The sequence below is a fragment of the Dasypus novemcinctus genome, chromosome 1 (assembly GCF_030445035.2).
Source record: "Dasypus novemcinctus isolate mDasNov1 chromosome 1, mDasNov1.1.hap2, whole genome shotgun sequence".
NCBI classification, from domain to species: domain Eukaryota; kingdom Metazoa; phylum Chordata; class Mammalia; order Cingulata; family Dasypodidae; genus Dasypus; species Dasypus novemcinctus.
This window is the reverse complement of record NC_080673.1, coordinates 48,053,331-48,080,783: the sequence shown is the minus strand read 5'-3', so window position 1 is coordinate 48,080,783 and position 27,453 is coordinate 48,053,331. Positions and strand designations below refer to the sequence as shown.

The following is a 27,453-nucleotide window of genomic DNA, read 5'->3' as shown; positions in this document are numbered from 1 at the left end:
AGTCATAGAAGGGACAATAAACTCGTCATACCCTCCAAAGCTGAAAGCTCCCCATCAGAGCAGAGTAAATTTAAACTGACAACGCATAATAAATATATAGCTCATGGCCTGGCCCACCATGCAGTTTGTCACCGGGACTGAGGGGAAATGAAGGAGCAAGAATCCATGGCACTGCTCAGGTAAGGCCTGGCTCAGCTTAGCTGGAACCATGACGGATGGATTCAGCTCAGCTAGGGGAAAGGGAAGAAAGTGGAGGCTTGTGCCTCCAGCACCCAAAGCAGGACTGGGTACAAAGCACACCTTGATAAATGTGTGCTGGACTCTCATGAGATTGAGTAGAAAGGGCTGAGGCAAGAGAATAGAGAAAAGTGCTGTGAATGGAAGAAAAAGATGCAGGAGGCTGCCTTACATCTCAATGGAACCAGTGTTAGCCCAAGAGTGCGTGCCTGTCACACAGTAGGTCAACACACATGTCTTGAACGAAGAGCTGTGTAAAGAGATAGATGCTCATGTACTTTTATCTCACCTCTCTCCAAAAATCAATTTGGAGAAACTTGTCATAAAAATGTATACAGTGCCATTAAAAGCACAATGTCAGACTATTTACAATAGATAAGATCTGCCCAAAGTAAAGACAATTTTGTGGGAGGCTGATAGTGAATTTTAAAAAGCAAAATATTATTTTTAAAATATAATTTATATTTTAATAGAACTCTACTACTTCTATTAAAATAGAATAAAATTTCTATTTTTTTAACATTCATTTTGAGTTAAGGGACAAATAGAGTTAAAGACTATGTAGTAATGGAAAAAAAAGTTAGAACAGGAGGAATCTTGGAGATAATCTTCAACCAGCTGAGGTTAGAGGTGAGGAAACTGAGGCAGCCTGCATAAAGGCCCACAGCTAGTTAGTGGCAGGGTCAGGATGCGAGTCAACATCTGAACTTCCAGTTTGGTGCCCGACCCTACTGTGTGTATGTAAATCTAAAAAGCAATGATAAAACTTGGTTGGGTTTTAAAAAAAACATGGAATGTTTGAGTAACTTAACTGCTTTAATTCAAAGTAGGTGTCTTTAAAACATACATAACCGTTTTGTAGGATTTGAAGTCAAACTTTCTCTTGTTAGATGTGGCAATTTGCAGAAAACCAAGTAAATTTGCAAGGGGGCACTTTCTGCATACAGGCCTTCCCCTACACATGGAAGGAATCCAAGGTGCCAGCTTCCCCGGGTGTGCACAGGCCCCCAAAATCATCACCATCTGCACACAACGGGGCCCATCCATACAGAACTACCCGTCTTCCCTTTTAATAGTATACATGATTTTAATGTCGCTTATTGGAATTTCTTGGGCATGTCTCTCAAATGCTCTTTCAGAGCAACAGAAAACTATGTTAGCTACGGATATCAACAGGTTTATCTGCAAGGCTGTTATTGACCCGACATTATCAATGCATATTTTAACAACTTGTAAATGAAGCCCGGTATCTAGACCAATCTAAGTTTAAATCATTGGGGAAATATCAACGAAATCAGTGATAGTTTAATCACTTGATTAAAAAGTGAATTTTCTAAACAAGGTCATATATTATCATCAATCCCAGATTGTGACTAGAATAATCAGGGACCTAGGGGATTATCAGGAGAGGGAACTTTCTGGACTTCCAACACTTTTGCAATTTTAAGAACATCACATGGATATGAAAGAAAACAGCGGCCAGAAAACCCATATCCATTTACCCAGATGTTCTGAGTCCTCAGCTGTCTGAGACCAGCTTGCTTCTCAGCACATTTAAATTTTAATCAGCTACATATGATGTTTTGAAGACCTCTCCAAAGCCCTCCTTATTTCTTTCAAGTAGGAGCCTGGCAGCCTCAGAATCTTGGTGGCCTTCTACGAGGCAACTGAAACTTTGTCTTTAAAATAAAACCCATTATTTTATTCTTGGCTTCAACAGAATAGTACCTTCAAAGAGAACCGAGCCAGTGTGTGACATTTACCTTCATAGCAAACGGATATACTCTTGTCTCTATCAGGTTCACTTTTAGAGAAACAGCGTAGCACGGGCTTAGGGCACAGGGTCATATGAAAGCAACCTCCACTGTAAGTGTCACATCTCTCTTGATGGAGAGAAAGGCTATGGAGGGGTGGACTCTTTAAGGACTTAAATACACCATGACTCGGTAACAACTGAATCCTGTTCAAAAAAGAGGAGACACACCAGACCTAAAAGACATTTTCTTTTTCATGGTTTGGACTTCCCTTGGCCTAAAGAAGGTCAAAGAAATGCTGATGTCTAAATTACTAACTATAAGATCAGCTTTTTGAACTCATAGCTCTTTGTAACTCTAGAATCAACTTTATATGCTTTTTTTTTTTGCAACATTTTGAGAAATAGCATTAAAATGTAAGCCCTGCTTGAAATCAGGATGGAATATACTTTATTTCTGTGGCTTTTAAAATTCTGTTTATTTAAGCCATTAGGCAACAGAAACTTCTTCACTGAAGAGAGCTGCCAATTTACCTACCTATTTTAAATTATACTAAGAGTTCTTTCTGAAGTAAAGGAAAAAAATAATGAGAAATATTTATTTAGAAACATGGTGACAGCTCAGGCCACACTCCCATAATGCTCGTTAGGTAGCACCGAGCTCCATCCGACTCCTGCCCCACATCTCCCTGAGACCAGCAGTAAGGTCGAGTGAAGGGGAGGGAACGCAGAGACCCACCTTCCCTTCCACTCCTTGGGTTCAAAGCTCAGTGATCCTAGTAACACCAAATCATGTCTCCATGATATAAAGACATAACAAAATTAGACATTGTATCAACTCCTTAACCAAAACTCTAACTAGGATGATGGGAAGCAATGATACTTGCTTTAGCTTAAAAAAGAATAAGCATCCCCTCTCCTATTTCCAAACCAAGCCGGAATAAGCAGAACTTGAATTTAGGATGAGTCGACATGAACACTTGGAACATTTTTCAAGGGGCAATTTCAAAAGTCTTCATGTTTTTCCTTGCAGCAATCTTTCCTCTTGCATGAATTTGACATACTAAATTATTTTGTATACAATTACTCTGCCCGTATAGATGTTTCACCAAGTCTTGGATTGTGGTCAGAGGCATGTGTAGAGCATAAGGTACATAAGGTACAAGTCAATCAGCAGGGGGCTGTATAGTCAAAGTAGTTCCTTTCTCTCCCCTTCCCATATGAATATTTTGAACATTAACTGATTGACATAGTCTTTCAGCAAAGGAATAAATTGAGTGGAAAGAAAAAAAAGATTTCCTATAGGTCTTCTATTTTAAATTCTGAATGTATAGTCCAAATTCATTTAAATAAAAAAGGAAAACACCTCTTTTCACTCAGGTATATATCCTACAGCAAAACGAACAAACAAAAAATCTGCCCTATACTGGAAGGGCTTGAGTTCTTTCCTCATCTTCACATATGTCCAGACACCTGAATGAAAAAATTTTACTTCACAAGTCTTATTGATTATACCGGAAACAACTTCAAAATGACAAAGCTGCTACAGTTTGGCCTTCACAAGGCACAGTTTTATCAGTCAGTTTCTTTCCAAGTCTTAGCAAACTAAGTTTATTATTAATTTTGGAAAAGCTTTTCTAAGTAATGAATATCCAAAAAAATGTAAATCATATTTGTATGTTGATTCAACAACTTCTTAAAGAGACTGTTTATAAAATTACATTTTACAGACAGCCATACCCCTCTCCTTCTACTGCTACTCCTAAAAATATTTCCATAAATTGGGAGTGATTCATTCCATTGCAAAATTTCCTAGCTCCATCCACTCATCTCTGTATTTCTGAATTTTAGCCGTTTCTCTCCTTATTTCACCAGATGGCAGGTGAGACATAAGGAGAAATGAAATTCAGAACTGATAAACTTTTCAGGATTTTACTGACACTTCTGAAACTTTGAGCCCTGACAGTTCCAGATATTCACTGACCTCATTCTATTCTGCTGTTTACACAAATCTTGAAGAAATTATAATTAGTGCATATAGCTCACTTAGCAATTTAAATGGAAATTTCTCATAAATGCCTCAAATTGATATGAGCTCCGATCGTTCAGTCAATTATTTGCCATTCCAAGCACTCATCACCAGCTTTGCTACAAATAATAAAAAAGTTGGCTAGACACACGCAGTGGCAGTGTTTCTACATGAGGACATGCACAGCCTCCGTTCAGTTCCGGTCTGGCAGGATATCCTTGAAAGACATCTGAGACTCCACATATACATCCCCGGGAACACGAATTTATCATGCACACAGTTTAAAAGCAAACCAGAACAAGAAATGAAGTTTCCATTCTGAGAACTCAAGTGACTAAATTTCTCCCTTGGGTGAATAATTTTGAAAGCCAAGGCTCTGTATGATAGTGACTTCTCCTTTAGAATGACTGCCCCACAAGAAAAACTTATGATCCAAATTTTCCACATGCATGTTCCTTCAGAATCTGATGGAAACTGAATAAAATAAAGCATTTGAAGAAAACGCTTTGATTATGTTTGACAATACTTTTTAGAGTTCTTATATGGCAAGAAATTATAGAAGAATGGGATAAGTGAAAAAGGCTTACATTATACAAAAAAAGTAATAAAAATACAAGCATAAAAGTATATACTATGATAAATTAGGGCAGAGTAGTTACTGATTATATAAAAGTCCATTTGTGATGGAGGCAGCAGGAGGACGGACTCTGCCTTATCCACTATTTCAAAAGCAATGGGGTTTTTTTCCCCTATGTTCAGTGATGCCAAGCATTCCCTGACAAAGATTCTTTGATCTTCCCCCATTAAATATATCTTGTATGGACCTAGCCTGAACCCAGTAAGAAAAAAAAATAGTTTATATGAAAAGGAGGAGTACTATATGTGTCTAAGATTATTCATTACCTTTCAAAAATGAAGCTATTTGTGAAGTCTTTGTGTAATACATACATGAAAGACTATTATACTGCTTACTTAGAGTATTTTGTTGAGCTTTTGCTTTTTTATTCATGCCTCAGATCAGATGGGAAACCCAACTGAATAAGGCAGCGCATACGACATCACAATTCGCAGGCAAAAAGCTTGACAGGCTGGTTGAAATAAAATATTCCATACCTGAATTGGAGGGTTTAGAAACTCTTCCTTTAGGAACTGGGAGTAACAATAATTCCAAAGATTGTGGCGGTGGTGGCGGAGGTGGTGGAGGTGGTGGTGGAGGTGGTGGGGTTACTTTTTCTTGCTTTTTCTCTGAAGGCGGTGGTGGTAGGGGATCCTCAGGCACCAGTGATGATTTCTCAGCCAGAAGACTCCCAGCAGCCCTTGCAGCTACCTCTTTCAGAAGAGCTGCTGAGGAGGTCATAGAAGCAAGGGAGAGGAAAGAGCTGGCTGGAGGGGGGTGTTCTTGACCAGGCGTCAAACTTCTCTCACTGACTTTCTTAGATAAAGCTGCCAGTGTGGAACTGGCAGACTGGGAACTAAAAGGGGAAGAAAATGACTCAAATCGCAAGGTCTCTTCAGTCCTGGTGAGAGATTTGTCCTGAAGAACAGCATTGGCTGCAGCTTTCAGTTTTAGGATGGCTGAATCCGGGGATAAGCCACAGGTGGTGGTTGAGTTGGGCAACCACTTACCTTGATTCCATATAAACCGGCTACTTGGAGTGTATTGGTCATTCTGTTCCTGCTTCTCAGCCAACTTCCTGGCAAGAACACTGAGCTGTTGGGCATGGTGGGATGGTGGCGAAAAGGAGAGATTCGAGCCGACGTTTACCGGGGACTCTACTCTGCCATTGGCTGTGGCTGTGGTATCAAGTTTGAGAGAACCAGCCTCCAGCAGCCGCCTCAAGTTGCTGCTCAGGGGCTTATTGGAGCCTGGGGGGTCATCGTCACACAGAGAAGACACACCAGGGGAAAGGTGATCTTGACACTGCAGTGAGTCTCTGAGGACTTCACCATCAAGAGCTACCAGCTCTAAGGTGTGACTGCTGGGGGTCGCACTTCCCAAGGAGGTATCGGGGGAAGTGGACTGCTCCTGGATCCGGTCCTCCAGGGACAACTTATAGTTCTCCTGGACTTCTCCATAGGATGCTTCTGATGGAGTCTCTGAAGAATTTCCATACCAATGTTCTCCTTCACTGAATTCTCCCTCTGCTTCTTCCTGCCTACTAACATCTGGGGGAATTAAGAAGATAAGGTTTACTCCCAAAGTGAGAAATAAGCAAGTCTTGAGACATTCAAATGGAGTTGTTAGCATGCTACCTCTCCCCTTCCCCCCAAGAGCCAAGTGAAAGATGGCAACAGTGTCAACAGAAGGCCTGGTGCTGAATAAGATGGTCTGAGCATGAGCCTGAAAAAGATAAAAACGCTGAACAGTTAAAGGTAAAAACACACCCACCTACTACAGAGATTAATCTTTCTAATTATTTATTACATCAAGACTATCTGAAATGGGAAGGAAGGAAAGAGAAAAATGGATTTGGTAAGAAGTAATTGAATGAAGAAACTGCTATTTTCATTGACTGAAGAAATGGAAAAGAGCTTGCACCCTTTTAAAAAGCCAGCATGACACCTTTAGTGCAGTGTTGGAATTAGAGAGGCAAGATAGTACAGTGGGAGAACGTTGGCTGTGAGACACAAGAAAAGACAGTGGGAACCCACTTCCCCACTTTCTAATTTCATGACCTCAGGAGAGTCACTTAGCTGGTCTGAGACTCTATTTCTTCCAGTGCAATAGCAGCATTATTCACAAAAGCCAGAAGGTGGAAATACCCACAAGTGTCCATCAACAGAGGAAAGGAGAAACAAAATACGTATTTACTTAAAATACTATTCAGCCATAGAAAAAGAATGAAGTTTGATACTTGTTACAACATGGATGAACCTTGAAGAGCTCATGTTGAATGAAATAAATTAGACACAATAGGACAGAAATTGTACAACTTCACTTATATGAAATAATTAGAACATTCAAATTCATAGAGACAAAAAGGAGAGTGGAGGGCAGGAGGCGGCCAGGGTTGGGGGGAATGGGGAGTTAACACATGACAGGTGCAGGGTTTCTGTTTGGGGTGATGGAAAGTTTTGGTTATGGATGGTGGCTTATGGTAGCACAACACTGTAAATGTGATCAATGCCACTGAAATGCATGCTTGGGAGTGGTTGGGGTAGGGAATTTTAGGTTTTATATACATTACCACAATTTTTAAAAAATAGACTAAAAGACAATGACAATCAAATGTCACACATGGTCTTGGACTATATCTAATAATGGAGGAGAAAATGTCCAAAAGGGCATTATTGGGGCAAGTGAAAAAATTGGAATATTGGCTATATGCTTTATCAGTGTTACATTTCTTGGACTTGATAATGTACTTAATGTGGTTACAAAAGTGAGTATCCTTGTTCTTAGGAAATACACCTGGAAGTATTAATTGTTCAAGGTGCATGATGTATGCAATCTACTCTCAAATTAGAAGATAGATGATAAACAGATAAAGAGATATGATATGATGTGATATAGGTAGAAGATATAGCTAGATACGATATAGGTAGAAGATATAGATAGATATATGATTAGATACATAATAGGTAAACAGTAGATATAGGTAAGAGAGATAGCTAATATAGATGATTGCTAGATGACAGAGATAGAGAGATATATAGAGAAATACCAATAGATGATAGGTAGGTATATAGATATAGAGACATAATGAGATAATGACAACAGATGACAGATAGATAGATAATAGATAGAATGATAGAATGATAAAGTAAATGTGGCAAAATGTTAAAAGTTGGTTGGTAAATCTGGGTATCTGAGTAAGAAAGTACATTGGAGTTCCCTGTATGGTTTTTATATTATTTCTGCAACTTCCCTGTATTTTGAAATCATTTCAAAAGTAAAATTTTTTTTTAAAAAGACATTAATTTTAAAATTTTATAAAAATTTGTTATGGAACTTAAATCAGAATAAGCATGTGACCATGTTTTGAAAGGAGTTAACTACTATATAAAAATCAGATCTCACAAGCAAACACTATTCACATTACTAATTTTTTCAAGTGATAATCTCTCCCGTGTTATTCATGCTGACTTGTTCGAGAATTCCTAGTCCCAGATTCTGATTGCCAACATGTCTGACATATCATCACAGACAGCGACTAGGAATTTGTTCTCTCACTCCATTAAGCATCCCCTCTAATTATTTCCTATTCACTAGTTCATCGATTCACTACTACCACACCCTCCACTCCATCCCATCTACACATCTCCCCAGAACTCTCAATCAGAACTAATCTCTCCTATACGTTCACGCATTCCACAAATAATTGTAGAGTACCTGTTGTATGGCAGGCATTGTTCTAGATGCTAGGAATACATCAGTGAACAGAACAAAGATTTCTGTCCTCTTGGAGTCAATTATACATTCCAGCAGCAGAGGATAGGTGTTAAACAAACAAAAAATAAATTAGTAGACTGAATAACATGCCAGAAGGTGAAAAGGACAATGGAGAAAACGAGAAGCAAGACGGTGAGGACTTGGGATAACTAGTAAGAGGTGAGTTTTGCAACTTGAATGCGGTGGTCATGGCAGACCTCACTGAAGTGGTGGCATTTGAGCAGAGACTTGAAAGAAGTAAGAGGGCTGGCTGTGCAGCTCTCTTGGAGACAAAGCTGCATGCAGAAGTCACAGTGAATGTCCTAATGTCCTGATGTGGAAACATGGAGGGCATGACCACAAGAAAGCAAAGATGCCAGTGTGGGTAGAATGGAGTGAGTAATGGTCAGAGCTGGAGCAAAGGAGGTGAGAGGAGTAACAAGACTGAGCGTGCGTGTGTGTGTGTGTGTGTATGTGTGTGTGTGAACCAGGAGTCTGTGCAGGTCTGTAGGACATCGTAACCTACCGAAGGTTTTTCACTTCTGGTGAAACAGGGAGCCACTGCAGTGTTTGGGGCAGAGGAGTGGTATGACTGACTTACATTTTCAAAGAACCATTCTGGCTGCTGTGTGGAAAACAGACTGTGGGAACAAGGGTGGGAGCAAAAGTCCTCACTGTGCCGAAATTGGCCATATGACATAATATCTCTCTTCTGAATAGCCAGAATTATAAATTATGAAGTATAAGCTAATACACTGATCTTCCCTTGCTAAGCAGAGCAGAAATGTCACAAATGACAAATTCTCTCTAAGCTAAAGTTCTGCACCTCTTTCCTGAGATTCTTTATTAAGTTATCAAGAAAATGTAAAATATCAAATAGAATTTACCGAAAAAAGCGGATAAAATTGAATTTTCTCCTTTTAAAAAGGTCTGGGTCTTGTGATTTGCCACATTTCCTTCTTTCCCACTCGATTTCAACATTGTTCATCTTTCCCGAAATCGGTGGCAACTCTGAACTACTCATCTCCCCAGTGGCTTCTCAGAGAGATGGTTTTTTTACCAAACACCAAGCAGTCAACATCAATTTCAACAACTGGGCTAATTTTATGTTACTTTAGCAAACCACCTTTCTTAATTTCAAATTAAGTATTTTGTCATTCCGGAGAGTCACATGGAAACTATCCTATAAATAGTAAAAGAAGTAAAAGATTTAAAAATCACCACAGTAAGAAATAGTTGAATATCTCCTCCAAGAACTTCTGTGATCCTTTACTGACATTCATTAAACGAACTAACATAGGAAATTACATGATTCAAAATTAAATACTGTTAGATTATATTTTTATCATACTAAAATACCTCTAGATAGGTCAAGCTGGGTCCAGGGAAACGGACTTTGGCCCAGTGGTTAGGGCTTCTGTCTACCACATGGGAGGTCCGCGGTTCAAGCCCCGGGCCTCCTTGACCCGTGTGGAGCTGGCCATGCGCAGTGCTGATGCGCGCAAGGAGTGCCCTGCCACGCAGGGGTGTCCCCCACGTAGGGGAGCCCCACGCGCAAGGAGTGCGCCCCATAAGGAGAGCCGCCCAGCGCGAAGAGAGGGAGCAGCCTGCCGAGGAATGGCGCCACACACACTTCCCGTGCCGCTGACGACAACAGAAGCGGACAAAGAAACAAGACGCAGCAAAAAGACACAGAAAACAGACAACCGGGGGAGGGGAGGGGAATTAAATAAATAAAAATAAATCTTAAAAAAAAAAAAAAAGCTGGGTCCAGACCAATGTGATAAGGGTCAATTAACAAGGTACATAAAATCCAAGTTTTTAAAGTCAGCCAGATGAGTAATCCTACCATTTTACTGAGAATATTAAATACTCTAAAGGTTACCCAGTTGAATCAAACAAACAAAGCCACCTAGAGCTAATATACCGGCACCAGAACTCAAATCTCTCCACACCTAGCCCAGTGCTTGTCTTAGCCCCACTGCTCAGACTGCCAAGACGCCCTCAGAATGGCTACTTCTAGGGAGCTCTGAGTGGCTTGGCCCTGGCCCCGTCATCCATCCCTCCGCACTCTTGACTCGAAATCAATGAAGGGGTTCTCTTAGATAAGGGGAGTGTCTATCCTTTATTTTGTGATACATTATTAGGAGGTGAAGACTCATTATCCCATTCCCTTCAACCTCTCCTTTATTGCAGTCTGGTTAAAAGTTGATTGAAATGCCTAAAGAAATTATTGCACTTCTACTAGCAAGCCCCAGGCAACAAAGCTCAATTTCCTATATCGCCTCCACACCCACAGTGAGCAAAAATATCACCCCTCCAAACTTGCTGAAGCAGTTAAATGTATCACAACTTAGAGAGGTTGTCAGTTTAGGCTCTAATCTCGTTAAGCAGTGATAAGGAGATCCGAACATCTTTGGATGATAGCGATACTAATACCTACATGTAAAGCAACTTTCCAACCTAGCCACAAAGCAAAGCCAAAACAAACAAGCAAAGCATTTCTTAAACAGAACTGTTTATGTCTCCTAAAATACCTGGCTATTTCTCAACCATCCATTCCTCAACTCTCTGCAGACAGGACCACTGAGATTAGTTCTCCTCTGGACTGCTAGGAAACTCGATACATATAGAACATTTTTTAAACTCATAATACTCTATTAATAGCTTTTTCGAAGATGCTCCCCCTGAAATTGAGGTTATGCAAGTAATAAACCACCAAATAACTTTAATGCATGGCCTAGAAAGAGCAAGACCAGAAACTTGAGAAAAGAAACATCTGAAATTATTCTGGTATCACCTGAGGTCAAATGAAAGGTGGGGGAAGCTTTCAGAGAAATGAATGCAAGTAGAGAAGAGAAGAGGTTAGGGGAAGAAATCATAAGAAACTCCAACAAATATGCTTTCAGTTCACACAACAGAGGCAACAGGGATTTTTTTTCCCCAAAATGTAAATTTTTGGCCTGCCGTGCTCTTCTGTATTTTCTCCTTAAATTTATCAAAGAGGTGCTCCTTGAAGGCTGCAACACAACCGCCCAGTTATGCTAAACTCACCTTACAGCAGGGTCTTGCAGGACCCTCAACCCCTTTCCCAGTGAAATTCACTTTCACACTACATTATGAGAAAAGGTTCTCTTCTCAGGAAGCTCAAAACCAAGCATTCCTGCAACCTAAAGGATTAATTTGCTTGACACTGCAAACTTCAGAGCAAGCAAGGCTTGACTTTTGACTCCCTTTCACAATCTGAAAAGACCCCAGGCAGGGAGACACCTTCATTTTCCTGTCTGTCAACCAGCACAGACTGTGGCATGTAATCACAGAGCAGGGCACAAGAAGCAGTCCCGGAAATGCTTCACGGCACAACCACTGTGGATTTCACAGTTTTCATAACTAACGCTTTCCCGGGAAGCCTCTAAATGGCCAACGTAAACAACTTCCTTGTAAATGCATTATTTTTAACCTCCAGAAAAAGAAAAGGTTTCTATTGCTAATTTTGCAACAACTTGTCTCTGAATGTTAGCTTCACACTCATTTTTGACAATTTTACACAACAGGCTGTTTTGGGGGTTTTGTTTGTTTTTCAATCAGAAACTCAAAGAATTAAGAATAGAAATAATGAAATTACAGAATGAATATAGGCTGAATAAATTTCACTTCAATGTGGCGAATGTCTCCTTTGGGGGGAACAAAACAAAATCCACTACCTAACACATTTATTTTTAATTCAGTTCTCAAGCAGCAACTCAGTAACTTGATATCCACAACTCTTGCTGCATTCTCAAAAGAGAATGCCTTTTCAATTCACTTCCTTTTTGGTCTGGCAGTTTTAATCAGATGCATTTAATAGGGCCAATAGTCAACTCAGAACACATGCATTCAGAAAGATGAGGGGTGGGGAGAGGAAAAAATGCAAACAAGGGAAACCTCTTAATTTTCATGCCTTTTGGCCAAGATTAAAGCAAGTGGAGATGGAAGGCTAAAGTCTCATCTCTACAACTACCCACAAATCATTCCAACCAGGCAGTCCAAATAAATCTAGCAGGTATGTTTGGGAGACACAAGGTGGGAATCACCTGGGGTATGGCTGACTGACACGGTCAGTCCACTCACGATCAATACCCAACAGCTTCTGCTTGTGACCTCAGGACCAGACTCATCTCCTGGTTCCATTTTCTCCTCAAAATCTTCCATGTTTCCCTTTTCACTTAATATACCTCTATAGCTGTTTCTACCTATACCGATCACCTAAGGCCTCAGATCTTTCTCAGGATTATCAGTTATACCTGTAATACCTACCTCAAGTCCTAAAATCAATTGTCTCATAGTCTTGTATAAATCTTTTGTTTAAGGAGTTGTATACAAAGTTATTATCAAAACCAATGCTCGTAACTGATTTAATTCAACAAACATTTGCTGAGCATTTCCTGTGTTCAGGGAACTGTCCTCTGCAACTGACTCTGGCCCTACAGTTTATAATCAACAGGGGACCCAGGGTTGCGCAGTATACAAAGCATAATGAACAGACAGCTTCATAGCAAAGGAACAGAGCAAGGGTGAGCACAAAAGAGGGAAGGATTAATTCCAGCACCGGAGGTGGCTTTCGAAAGGGACCTTGAAGGATGAAGACAATTTTGACAGAAAACATTGGAAATTTGTTTGTAAGTGGGCTTGCTCCTCTGTCAACTATCACGAAGGAAATATCCCAAGCAATTGAGAAAGCTAATATTTAGGTGACATGCTAGAGAAGTTAACCCAATGCAAAAATTATACTTTTAATTTTTACATGTTTAAAAAGCACCATCTGTTAATTTACTAAAGGTAGATTTTACCAATTATTTTACCTTATTCACTCGTCTATTAGATTATAAGTTCCCTGAGGCAGGACCATGAGTTAGTCTTTGTTGTATTTCTTCTCAATGCCTTGCACACAGTAGGGATATTAGGAAGGACTCCTGTGGTTTTAAGTGACAGAAAACCACCAGGACTGCATGAAGCAAATAAGGTCATTTTCTCAGTTTCTGTACCAGACAATGAAAGGCACACAATGGGGCTAGCATCAGGTTGTTCGCATTAATAATGTCTAAAACACCATCAGGTCACTCGCTCTCATTTGCCTCTAGTCTCTTCTCTCAGAGGTTAGCTTCATCCTCTTAAACCACCTTTCTCCAGTGGCTGAAAACGAGCGGTTCTGTGTTTCCAGTCTTACCACTAGGCTGACTGCTAGAGAAAGGTCATTACCCTTCTGGCTGGCCTGTTGGAGGTCATGTTCCCCTCCCTGCACCTATCACTGAAGTTAGAGGGCGGGTCCTACATCCGGCTCAATCTGGGTCATTGAAGAAAGGAGAGGGAAAAGGTATCAGGAAGACAAAAGCAGTGACCTCTATAATGCTTAATAAAGATTTATTATACTTGCACGTAGGCTACTACGAACCAATGTTATTATTTTAAGCAAAAAACATATTGGGATGTAGGCTACTTTTTTCTGCCAATTTTTAAACTGTCCTTTGTAGCCTGAAAACCCGCCCACATCGGCTCTGCCTGAAACTAAGACCGCTCAGTTCTTTCGGGCTTTAAGTCACTATCTGAGGAAAACGCAAGGGCACACCATCAGGTCCACAGGGCAAAGCACAGAGATTACAGCTACTGAAACATAAATGCCCAGGGCACTGAACCGCTGTCAGCGTGGCCAGTAAGAAAATTTAAGAACTGTTAGTTATTTAAAACTGCCAGAGTAGAGAGGACAAGCAGATTCCTGTCACCAGTCCAGCTGGGGAAAAGGTGGTGTGAGGGCATGGAGAAATAAGAGGAAGTCTGAAGAGGATGAGCCCTCAGATGGAGACAGAGGAAAAGGCTCCCGCATCAAGATGAGTATTTCGCACTCAGCAATATTTTCAAATAATTATCTTTAATGCGCATGAGTTTTTTAGAAAGGTCACAAAGAGTACCATGTCACTCCTTATCTTCAAAGTGAGTTCCAAATAGTCTCTAAGCCAGTTTCAATATTCTCACACAAAGCGCTTAGCCAGATCTTCCAGGAACTGAGAAGTTCCCCCCACAAACTTCCCATCTCAACATAATTGGCAACTCCTTCATCCTTCAGTTGACTGGACCAAACACCTTAGAGCCACCCTTTCTCTCACATCCAATTGCGGATTCTCTTGGTTCTACCCTCAACATGCATCTCAAAGCTGACCATTTCTCAGCACTTCTACCAGAACAACTCTGGTATAAACCACTGCCATCACTTACCTAGACTACGGCAACCAGTCTCCTTACTTCCCATTCTTGTTCTGCTTTTCTCAATCAGCAGCCAGAGTAAGCTTTAAAAAATACTATGTCAAATACCATCACTCCTGTTTCCAATCCCGTCTTTTCCAGAATAAAAACCAAAATGCTTACATCGGCCTACAAAGCCCTACATAATCTGTATCCCTCTGATCTCATCCCCTACCATTCACTCTTTTTTTTTTTTTTTTTAATTTTTTAATTTTTTATTGACTTTGTAATAATATTACATTAAAAATATATATGTGAGGTCCCATTCAACCCCACCCCCCCACCCCCCCTCTCCCCCCCCCCCCCCCAACAACACTCGTTCCCATCATCATGACACATCCATTGGATTTGGTAAGTACATCTTTGGGCACCTCTGCACCTCATATACATTGGTTCACATCATACCATTCACTCTTGTTAGTATAACAAGCCTTACCACTTGCCGTTCCCTTCACCTAGAATCTTTTTTCTCCAAAATAGCCACATGGCTCAACTCTCTTCCTTAGGTCTCCACTCAAACTTCTAACTATTTATGGTTCATCAACCCTTCTCAAAACAGAAGATCTATGGGAGAAGGCATTTTGTTTCATTCACTGCTGTATCCTTAGCACCTAGAATGGTACAAACTACAGAGCAGGCTCTCAATTATTATTTGTTGAAGGTATGAATGAAAAAGCAGAATGGGCTTAACAATTATTAGTGGAAAAGAGAGCTATTTTCAAAATTAGAACTTACAGCTCTGTTTATCTCATGTGAGTCAAACATGCAATAGGGAAAAGACCCTGTTTCACAAACTTTTCCACCAAAGTTTCCCTAACAGTCAAGGAAAGAGAACAACACTGTAGGGCAATTTAGGACTGAAGCTCCAGCACCCTTCAGAAAGCCCCAAATTTCTCTGAATTTTAGCTTATCATTTCAAGAGAATTCTACATACTACTCTATACCAAGTATGCTTGTCTTTTCTTAATAATACAGGGGTGTTTCCCACAAATCATCAAGCCAAATTCATTCTCCAGGAGGACACACATGTTTTTCTGTATATCCACCTGCTTCGGAGGTACATATACCCTAGTTGGAGAAGCAAGAATAAATGAAAGACTATATGAAAGTGTCTAAGCCTCAGCAAAGGATGACTATCAGTATTATAATTATTACACTTGTGTGAAATCAGAAAACAGCTAGTCCTATTACTCCCACTTATAGAGAGAAAAGCTAAAGCAAAGGATAAAGTAACTTGCCAGCATTATACAAGAAATCAGTAGGATTCCAAGAACTTTAACACAATTTGTTGGATTTGAATTTTGTTATAGGAGTTATTTTCATGATGGAAAAGCCTTGGAGATCTAATCCGCATGGCTGGTCTCTGGGCAGAGGTCTACAGAGTTATTGCCCACACTCCCATAGTTGATTTATAAACCTAGGCAGGACTTGAGCTCAGGCATCTCAATCTGAAGGCCAGTGCTTTTGACTAACTCATGCTGCTTTTCAATAAACATGAAGTAAATGAATGAATTCTAGAACAAAGCCTGGTACAAAACAGGCTACCAATAAACAGTTGTTAAATGATGAACACTCATATGAAGAACATTGAAAACAGGCCTGAAACTATACTAGACATATTCAGCAAATTTGATCCTCACAATAATTTTGTGCAGTAGACCATACTCTCTTCATTTTAACAGACCAGGAAACCAAAGTTCCAAAACACACACTGAATAACACAGGCAGGTCCAAACCCAAATCTTCAGAACATTTAATAGAACACAAGCAGCTCAGCAAAAAAGAAAAAAAAAAAGATATTTCAGATTCGTAATGGCTTCACAGAGTACCAAAGTACCACCGAGTACCCAACATTTAAAATTTTATTTTCATGGGATTTAAAAATGCATCCAGGGGAGCAGATGTAGGTCAAGTGGTTAAGTGCCTGCTTCCAATGTACGAGGTCCTAGGTTCAATCCTTCATACTTCCTAAAAAAAATAGTATTACGGGACCTTATGTAGCTCTGTGGTTGAGTGCCAGCTCCCCACATACTGGGTCCCAGGTTCAATACCTGGCCCGGTACCTAAAAAAAAATAATAATGCATCCACACTCAAACACAATATATTGTACACTATTATTGTATTGTAATATATAGATATGCTTCAAGAGCACCTGGGACTTTTCAGCAGATTATCTCCACATTCAATGGGCTCAAGCAACAGTGTATTTTAAGTTTTTATTCCTATTTTAATAACCCTTCTGAACCCTTTATTCACAGTTATGCCCTAAGTAGAGCGTTCCTTCGAAATTTGTGGTTTCTTGTGTGCCATAAGGTGAGAAAGCAATCACCAGGTTGATAAAAACGGTGTGCAAACCAGGAACAAATAAGTAGTTTTGTATGATGGCCGACAGATATTTTTCTGGATTTTTTTTCACTTCTGGATTCTAAACTGTTACACCGATATTTTTGTGTAATACGGGATGTTTTTGCACAAAACTAACCAAGCTGTTAGTCAGTGTTAAGTCCTCCAAGGTTCAAAGAACTATAAGCAGAGTAATAGATTCTTTTTGCCTATTTCTTAACTTTAGTTAAATTTCTTTCAAATGAAAGATTTCATGAAAGACATAAAGCAGGACAGGCCTTCTATTCCTAAAGCTACTTAGAAATCTCCTAACAACAAAATATTCATCATCATATAGATTATGGTAAATTAATAAGAAAGGGATAGTTCACAATATAGCTTGAATCCACTCGCCAAAAGGCCAATGTAGGGACCAAAACAGTTCTGGTTAGTCCACGGATTGATTACTTGCTCCTTCACCTTTTCATGCCCCTCCATGTTACACAAAGCATGCAGAATCCATCCCCTCAAGCAATCAAAAGTAAATTTACCATGGCTACCACATCATTATCAGAAAAATTGTCTGCGAAGGCTGATAAATTGGTCGATTATCTGCTTCCTTGACTTTTATTTCCTCTTGTATAAATGTTTTCATCCTAACAATATCAATACCTGTTATAAGATGAACGATAAATTACCAAACTACTGAAATCAACAAGAAATTCTTCATAGATAAAAAAAAAAGAACTTTAAAAAGAAAGAACCCTAATAACCTAATAATACGTGTTATAGTTTAAGAAACTGCACTCTGCAGCGAGACCAATGGCTACTTAGCCAATCTTAGTTTACACAGAAAATGGTACATTTCTTCGTGGGCACATACAACAAGTACTGACATCATGCACTTTGCGATGAAACATATTATGGTCATAAGCATTCTGCCTGTCAAGGGGAAATGTCACGCAGTAAGTCCTTCATGGATATGTGGATATCCAAAAAGAAAAGGGTGTGAGGAGGAAGGGATTTAGCAAGGGAAAAGAGATGAAATTGATTTTTATTTGGTGCTTAAGTATACCCAAAACTAGAACTGCAGAGAAGGCATCCTTCCAACCCCTACATCCTCACAAAAGGATATTGTCACTCTTCAATTACGTGGGAATATTTGCATCCGGCTATGCACAAAAATCTGACACCAAAGGACAATCCATTACAAGGTCAGCCCTAATTCAAAGTTAACTTTAAACATTTGATTTAGGCCAACAATAGTAACCTTCATCCCTTTGTGCCAGGATTGCTAGCAAGTGGTCAAATGTATTCTTATTCGTTATCCTTTTCTTTTCCCGCCCACCTCTGGGCACAGACAGAAGAAGTGGATGATGGAAGGCCAGAAGACAAAGAAAACAGCAAGAACTACAATCAACCAACAAACCAGGATAAAGCCAAGGAGACCCCACGGCTAGATTAACATGCCTTAACAACGCCCACTGGTTCTATCCACTTAACTCCCTTTGAAGAATCCTGGTTGTGATTTCCTATCTTCTTGAGCCATTCACTTAAAGAGTTTTCACTAAGAAAGCTCTTTGCTAGGTCTTTCACTTGAAAAATATCAGGTTTTCTAGTTGTCTGTCACCATCTGTAATGTCACAGAAGTGAAGACATTCATTCCATTTCCCAACAATAACCAGACTTGGCTGAAGGACCCCAGGGTCCATAGGAGCAAGGAAGGTATTCTCTGGGTAAACCTTATTTCACTGAACAAAGCTCTGAGAAAACAGCAAGTGTGGTTAAGAAAATTCAAGGAGAATAACATTCAGAGAGGCTTCCAGAAATGCAATGCATCAAGCAGTAAGGATGAAGTTAGGGAATATGTTCCTATTGTTATTTTAAATGAATATGGAGTATCCAAAGGAGATACTCCAAAAAATCACTCTGGTATGCCTATGTGTGGCCCCAGCGTGACCACGGACATTCCCCAAAAGTGTGACCATTTACATTATTTGTGCATCAGTTCCTCTGTCCTTAGCTTTTTGGGAGACTATAAATTGCCCTAATTTTGTATTCAAATAGGCAAATAATTTCTTGTTCATCTTCCAGGACTGTCTGCAGTTCTCTAGCTGCAACATCTTCACCATATTATAAGATCTTAATTAACTTAGTTAACCATGACCACATAACAGATATTTGAAAAGGAGGGTAAAAATGTATTGAGCAATTTAAAGTTCATTTGAGGAACACAAATTTGAAAAGATTTTTGATGTGTATATGATCAACTAATCAGACTTCTAAAAAATCTACAGGTTTTGAAGTTACTTAGAGAAAGCCTAATTCTTTTGGTATTTCTATGTTAATATTAGCAGTAGAATTCCTCTAAAGGAGGGGTTGGCAATCTTTTTCTATAAATAGAGAGGAAAAGATTTTAGGCTTTGTGGGCTATATAAAGTCTCTGTCCTATCTTATTCTTTTATTGTTCTTGTTTATTTTCTAACAAGACTTTTTAAAATGTGAAAAAAGCATTATTAGCTCAAGGGGCTGCACAAAAACAGGGCACAATTTGCTGATCCCTGCTCTTAAAGAATGGGTACTTTTTCTTTATAACAGAAATATAATGCTTTAAAATGGTACTGAAAATTCAGAAACGTGGTGACAAGCTTCATCTCCTTTTCAATCCAGTCACCTGCGATTCTAAGCATATTTGTGCCTCAGTTTCTACATCTATAAAATGAGGGGTTAGAATAGAGGAGTGGTTTACAAGCCATAGTTAAAGGATTCCAGGGAAGGGTAGGCTCTATGGACCCCTCCCCTCCTCTTACCCTAATAGCCTTGCTTTGATATTTTCTCTATAGCAGAGCTCTCCATAAAGACAAAGATTCCCTGTTGTATATATATTATACTAGTTTTGAAAAACACTGTATTAGATCATCTCAGGCATCTTCCTGGAGCTAATACTCTATGAAGCCATTACTAGATCACTACTTTTTCTAATCTTGTTACTGAAAAGTATCAGTTAGATAGGAAATGTTTTAAAATGTGATATTGAAGTATTTACATGAAGAGAAGCAAAAACAAGAAAAATCTTATTCTCAGGTGCCACCTGTCCTTATTTAGACTATGGAAATGCACTGATCACCAAATCAGAGAGTTCCCAGGTGCCACATATGCTAATGAGAGCAAGTTCATTCTGACTTGCTCTGCTTAGGGCTCTGGGGAAAGCAGGATGATTTAGTGGTAGAAGGAGCATTAAGTGAGACTCAGAGACCTGGGTCTGAATTTGGGACTGACCAGCTATATGATTCCTGACATTTATTTAACAAAAACTGTAGAGCCTACTTAGCACTAACCTGTAGACTGGGTGTTGGGAATACAGCATGAGTCAAACATGTGTAAGGCTGTCCCCAGGCTCACATTCCTCATGCATAAAGCTGGACGATAACACCTGCTCCCTGTCCACACAAGGCGGCCCTGTGCATATGCCACAGCATTTGTAAAGTGCTAGACAGCATTAAACTAGAAAACTACACATTTTCCTCTTTTTAAGCAAAGAAAATGTATGAACTTCAAGAATTTGTTTTGCAGAGCAAGAAACTGTTTATACAGTAGGAGGCAAGGTGACAATATAGAAAGGGCACAGCTTTGGAACCAGATCTCCCACTCAAATTCCACCCTGCTTCACAGTAGCTTCAGGCCCTGGGCAGGACATTGGACTTCTCTAGGCCTATTCTCTCGTTTATAGAGTAGGGTACTAGTACCTGGAACGTCACAGGGTTATTGTGGAGGCAAATAAGAATTATGTAAGGAAAGTACCCGGCATGGAGTTGGCACTGGGTGAACAATAGTTTCCCTTTACCCTCCCGCCCAAGCACAAAGAAATCTCAGATGGGAAAATTTACGTTTTAAATAGTAAGGCTTGCCTCAGAACTGTTGATATTGCTACCCAGCTCTATATCATAATCACCTCGACCAAAGAGAACAGGAAACTTCTGGTTGTTATGAACATGGATTCCAGATGCAGAAATTGCCCAGTCATCAGGAAAATCTTACAGTCTTGGCACAATTTGTGGACAGAAAAAGAGCAACAGCCAATAGCTGAGGAGAGACTCTACAGTCTGGAATGTGCCACAAACGTCCAACCACAAAGTTCTCTCTTGTACTCAGACTGTGGTTGGACGTTTGTGGCATAGGTCATGGCCTTCTCCTCTTTGTGGCAAGTCTCCTCCAGAAGCACGTGGCATGTTTGATCAGAAGTATCTCCTAAGGAAAGCAGATGTGACTCGAGTGATAGAGCTTCCACCTACCATATGGGAGGACCTGCATTTGATCCCTGGGGACTCCTGGTGAAAAAGAAGAGAAGGCATGCTCATGCGGCAAGCCAGTGCCCATGCAAGTGCCTGCACAGTGAGCCAGTGTCTCGCACAAGTGAGTCATGTAGCAAGATGATGATGGAAAAAAAGAGAGACAAGGAGAGAGTCAAGGTAAAGCACAGCAGAAACCAGGAACTGAGGTGGAGCAATTGACAGGCAACCTGTCTCCCCATCAGAGGTCTCCAGGATTGAATCCCGGTGAATCCCAGAGGAGAGAAAATGAGAAGAGAAGACAACACAGATAGCAAAAAAAAAAAAAAAACCCAGCAGGGCCGGGGGACGGCAGGGGGGAGAGAATAATAAATCTTTAAAAAAAAAAAAAAGTACCCCTTAAATAAAAGGAACTCCAAAATCAGGTTCCATAAACTGTTTCCAGTCATCTCTAGGCCACATCCATGTGAATGTCCATTGGCCTGGCCATCACCTCCTGCCCAGCCCAGCTATGTCACCTGGGCAAATGGTTTTACCATTTCTGGAAGAGAAAAATGACAGGAAATGCTCTCCAAAGTCCCTTCACTTCAAAAATCCTTTGATTCTGAAACCCATCCTTTACTTGTTTATTCATTCTTTAATTCAGCAAATGTTTATGGAACATCTCCACCTCTTTGATTCCATGGCCTGTTCTTAACTTCTTCCTTCATTCATTTATCCAACTACATTTATGAATCACCTACTATATACCAGGTACTGTGTAAGAATGTACAAAAATGAGTAATAGTCCATGTCTTTAAGCTCATGGCCAGAAAGGACATAAACAAGTTAGCAATTATAATATATATAATAAAGAGGTATTATGATAGCGCTATGCTCCAGGTGCCATGGGACCCAGGGAAGGGGATGCCAAATTCCGTCCAGTAGGTGGGACAATGAGGGGAAGAAAAGGCTTCTCAGAGAACTAAGTGTTGCAAGTTGGGTAGGAGGAAATCAAGCAAATCAGATGAGTTGAAGATATTCCAGAAAATGAAGACCATACCAAAGCAAAGAGGTATAAGCACGGTATTTTACAGATCAAATAATTCAACATGGGTACCAGAGGGCAAAGGAATGGGAGAGTCAGATGATGAAGCACCTTCCATGTTACTAAATACACCACAGTCTAGAAGTCCAAGCTTTATCTTTATAGCGAAAACCTAAAAGACTCTAATTAAGGGATTATCAGAATCACATGCGTAATATAGAAAGTCTACTGTGGTATCAGTATAAGACTATATTAAAGAGGTCAGGGAGGAATGGGAGATGAGGCTGAGATTTAAAAAAAAAAAGATGTAATTTTGCCAAATTTCTGATTCCCTATGGGAGAAAATAGGAGCATAAATTAAAGCAGTAACAGGGAGATGGGCACGATGAATCCAAGAGATACTTTGACAGGAGACTCAAAAGGACTTGGTGATGCTTTCATTATGGGTGGAAAGGGAGAGGGTAGCATCTAGGACTAAAGTCTGGTTTCTGTCTTGGGGAATGGTTTAATGGATGGTGAAGACAGCAGTGCAGAAAGGGAAAACAAGACCAGAAATACTCCTAATTCCCCAAGCTCGAAAGCCTCAGCATCTCTTATATGCAATCATGTACTCTCAAAGATAAGTCATGCCGGACCATGGTAGCCACTGGAGTTGCCCTTCTCCAGGTGGGGTACAGGGGATACAAGAAGCCACAAGACAAACACGGAGCATCTTCAGAAAACAACTGTACACACATATTTTATGGGGAAGAAGAGTAATGCAACTGGTAAATTTAAGACATTGCTTTTATTTTAAAACATACACATACATGCTGTAGAGTAGGATGCATACTGCATCAAAACTGTAGGTAGGACAAGAGACTACAAAGGTTACTTCAAAGAAATCTCACAGATATTCAGCTCGGGGGTAAGGCTTCCCATTTTCAAGGTTCTCTGTTTTTTGGTTACTGCTCTGAAAATATTCAACAAGTGCTGCTATATAGCATTACTTGGTAAAGCTGAAGAAGCACACACACCAGGACTCAGCATTTCATTCTTATGTGGACACCTTTAGGACAGTGGTTCTCAAAGTGTGTTCCATGGATCCTTTTCAAGGATCCTCAAGATCAAAATTGTTTTCATAATAATACTTCAATGTTATTGGCCTTTTTCCTGTGTTGACATTTGCACTGATAAAGAAAAAGCAATGGTGGGTAAAATTGCTGGCACCTTAACACTAACCAAGGCAGTGATACCACACACACAGTAAAAAAAACAAATAAGAAACAAAAACAAACAAAAACCCTGCCAGTTTCAGTTAAGACTTCTCTCATTAAGCAGTAAAAACTATTAATTTTCTTAAATACTGTAATAAACACCATTCAGTATTATATGCAATGAAATGAGAAATATGCACAAAGCACTTCAGCCATTACCAAAGCATGATGGCTGGCTCAAGGAAAAAGACATGTGTGATAGTTTGAATTGGGAACTGGACTAGCAACTTTTTCCATGAAACATCATTTTTTACTTGAAAAGTGCACAACCTGACAAATTATGGTCATTCATATTTGGGTATTTGCCATACTTTCTCTTGAAAATAAATAAAGTAAGGCTGATTACATCAGGAAAAACTGGCATAATTTGTTGCCAATGACAAAATGCAAGCTTTCAAGATTTAAAATTTTGGAAAACATGCATTCTACACTACGAACTTGATAGATTCCCAATATGGCACTTAGAGAGTTTTAAGTAAGATCAGTAGTGATAGTAACAAATGGATTTTCTTATATCGTATAATGAAATGTGTGGGCATTTGGAAGGTCTACACAACTTAGTAAACCAATATTTTCCAATGCATGATGTCTACTCAAAGTGAAAGACCAATGAATTTTAAAGTAACAGAATAGGAAAAGTTCACGGAAAGGTTTTCAGATTCCATACTGCAACTAACCTTTAAGAAGTTGTATCTTTCTTGAATTTTAATGTAATATCAAAGAAGAATATCCAGAGTTATCAGAAATGACTATGGCATATATAAATTTTCTTGATATACTTTATCCAAAACAATATATCACAATAGACTAAATGTATAAGAAAACGAGAATCTAGTCTTCTATTAAGCCAGACATTAAAGAGATTTAAAAAATACACTCTTCTCACTAATTTTCTTTTGGAGACTATATTTCTCATTAAAAATATGCTGTTTATAGTTAACATGTAGTGCAGGGGTTCTTAACCTTTTTTATTCCATGGACCCCTTTTCCAGCCAGGTGAAAACCATGGGCCCCTTCCCAGAATGTAGTGGCAGGTAGTTTTATGACATTCAACATCAGCATATCTTTAAATTAAATTTTAGGATTATTAAAAACTATGTTTTACAACTTTCCTGTAATTTCAATACCTGATAACCTAACACAGTTCAACTTCTGGCAGTCACTTTCGGCAAACATTTAGAAATTCGAGTTTTCCCATGGCATCATAAAACCATCTCTGCCATCCTTACCAACCTTTTTGCAGGCAGTTATCCACTGCACTCAGAACATGCTGTATCAAAATAAAAGCCATACTAAGTCCACATTATACTGCATATTATTTAATAAAAATATCACACCTGTACCAACATGTTCCCATAAGAATAATGTTTTTTTTGAATTTCAAGCTCACACACCCCCTGAAATCTTTCCACGGACCCTTGGTTAAGAACCCCTGATGTAGTGAGTTATAATCCTATTTTAATGATAAAAAATATTTAATTTCTGTTTCAATTACTAATATGGTAACTACTAATATCACAATGCATATACACAAAAGCTCTTTGGAGTCCTTAATAGTTTTTAGGAGTGTAAATGGGTCCTGAAGACCAAAATGTTTTGAGAACCAGCACCTTAGAGAAGTTTACACTCAGGTCAAAGTGATAATGTACACACACGATCACAGCAGCACTGTTCAAAATAGCACAAACTGGAAATAAAGCAAACAGCCATTGCAGTACATTTCTACAGTGTACGAGAACAGTGAAAATGAATGCACCATAGGCATGGATAAATTTCAGAAAGATAACCGTTGAGTGAAAACCAGAGAAGCAGAATGCATGCTGTATGGGGCCATTTTTATAAAACAAGCAAAATCAAACAATATGGTAAACCTATAATGAAAAAAAACAACAGAAACAATCAACAGAAAATCTAGGATGATCGGAAGAGCTGAAGGACTGGTAAGGAGAGGAGAGTACATGAAGAGCCTGAACAGTTTTAAAATGTGTTAGGTTGGGCGGTAGGTTTACAGAGGTTCGTTTTATCGTTAAGCTTCATTTTATATACAATAACGTTAGCTGTACTGTTTAGCTATAGCACATACTTCATAACCGGTCGGAGAGGCACTGTATTAGAGCTGAGGAAGGGGTGAGGAAGGGGAGAGGGAAGGGGACACTGAGCACGTGCAGCACTCTGAAAAGCCCATCAGTGGGCATGTCTTTTCCCACAGGTAACTTCAGAGGTCCCATCCCACTGCCATTATCTTCATTTGGCTCCTCAACAGGTCTCCCTAACTAAAAAGGCCATTTTTTTCCTTCAGGCCATGATCCTCCATCCTCATTTTTATCACAGTAAAAGAAACTAACACATTCCACAGTTGCTTTTTGCATTACATCCAAATCACTACACTTGGCAATCATCATCTTTTACCACCAGGGCCAGCTCCTACCATATTTTTTCCACCTCTTATCCTTAAATCACCAATATGGCCCTTCCAGTCCAGTTCAATACGGTCTGCACTCATTTGGTTTAGTTCAACCTCTTTTGGCTAATGCCATTTCTTCTGCTTGGAATATTCTCTCCTCTGTTCCTAAGCTCTAAATCCTTCACTTCCTTTAGGATGCTTTAAACTGAACATCACTCCTCTCCAAGAATCTTTTCCCCATCTCTCCTATTCCTCATTTCCTCAAACATTCATACATCTAACTCAGATCGTATCGGCTTGTATTTGTCAGCATACTGATTTGAACTTATCCTCTGTGATTGTTTTGTGTCAACATTTGAAAGAACTGTCAACAGACACTGCATTGTACACCACTTTGGGGAGACAGGAAAACGCTCAAAACTTTCTCCGTAATGAATGAGCTCCAAGTGGGTCAATATTTCACAGGTGATTGAATCCTCATTCTGTGTTAACATAACACCATGTGTGCTGCCATATACCCTTCTTCTCAAGGGGTTTCAGTTCAATATATTTAAAAAAATGTTTGTCCCAATGTAGGAGGTTTCCCATTTTAGAATAGACACCAAGCAAAGCAGCATTTTTTTATAGAATTTCTTTTCATAATATTAAAGCATGTTAGAATTCAACCTTTCTCTTCCCAACCCACTCTGCCTTACCTGAAGTCCTCAGAAGATGACTTCTAACAAGCAGTTGAAGCAGCTCCTTCAGAAACAAAAGATTTTTCTTTTGTTTCATTTTTAAACAGTTTTAATTATTTAACAGGTCCTTATATTATATTATCAAATCAAAGTTATCTTCCTTATAACTTCTACCCTATTGGTTCTAGTCTGTTTCCTGTTCAGCGGTTCATAAATCTATGAAAATTCTTTTCATGCTAAATTTTAGTCATCTGTTCCCATCTCTTTCTCCTCCCAAGTCTGAGCTCCTTGAGAGCAGGGACCATGATCTATTCATCTCCACACATCCCTAATCCCTGGCCCACAAGCACTCAGTTACTATTTGTTGAAAGAATGAAGTATCAGTTATCAGAAACTAGCTGAGAGCATCATGTATCTGAATGAAACACCCATGCACAATTTTCTTCCACCTCCACTCTTTTCTTCAAAGTAAGCACTACCAGTTGCCTCAATAATTAATTCCTTGAGATCATTAATGATGATCTCAAGAGCTCACAACAACCTGGTTGTTTCCCTTCTGGTGAGTAGTTCATCAATTTTCCTCTCTAAATCAGGCGTCCAGTCTAGCATTCAATATTACAGATGCGATCTAACCATTAGACAAGAGCAATATTGCTGCCCTTTTTCTGATTGCAGCACTTAAATTAATTCAGCCAATCTGCTGAAATGCACCCATTTTTCAAATGAAAGATGAATTTTCAAAATTGCTTGTTGCTTAAGAGTGGATATCGCTGAGCAGAAGTGGGATAAGGGGTCTTTCACTTTTTACTT

The 27,453-nt window shown here is 39.4% G+C and overlaps 1 protein-coding gene across 4 annotated transcripts in view; it reads right to left on the bottom strand.

Moving 5' to 3' along the window:
* Positions 1–27,453, bottom strand: part of ZNF827 (zinc finger protein 827) — a 160,852-nt gene that overhangs the window by 121,771 nt on the left and 11,628 nt on the right. For 3 of the 4 annotated variants that reach the window (XM_058285316.2, XM_071214479.1, XM_071214480.1), the window contains exon 2: positions 5,133–6,185. In XM_058285316.2, the coding sequence (XP_058141299.1) occupies positions 5,133–6,185 (1,053 nt within the window). Of the gene's footprint in view, positions 1–5,132; positions 6,361–27,453 lie in introns of all 4 variants that reach the window. The other variant, XM_058285266.2, reaches the window with a different exon arrangement.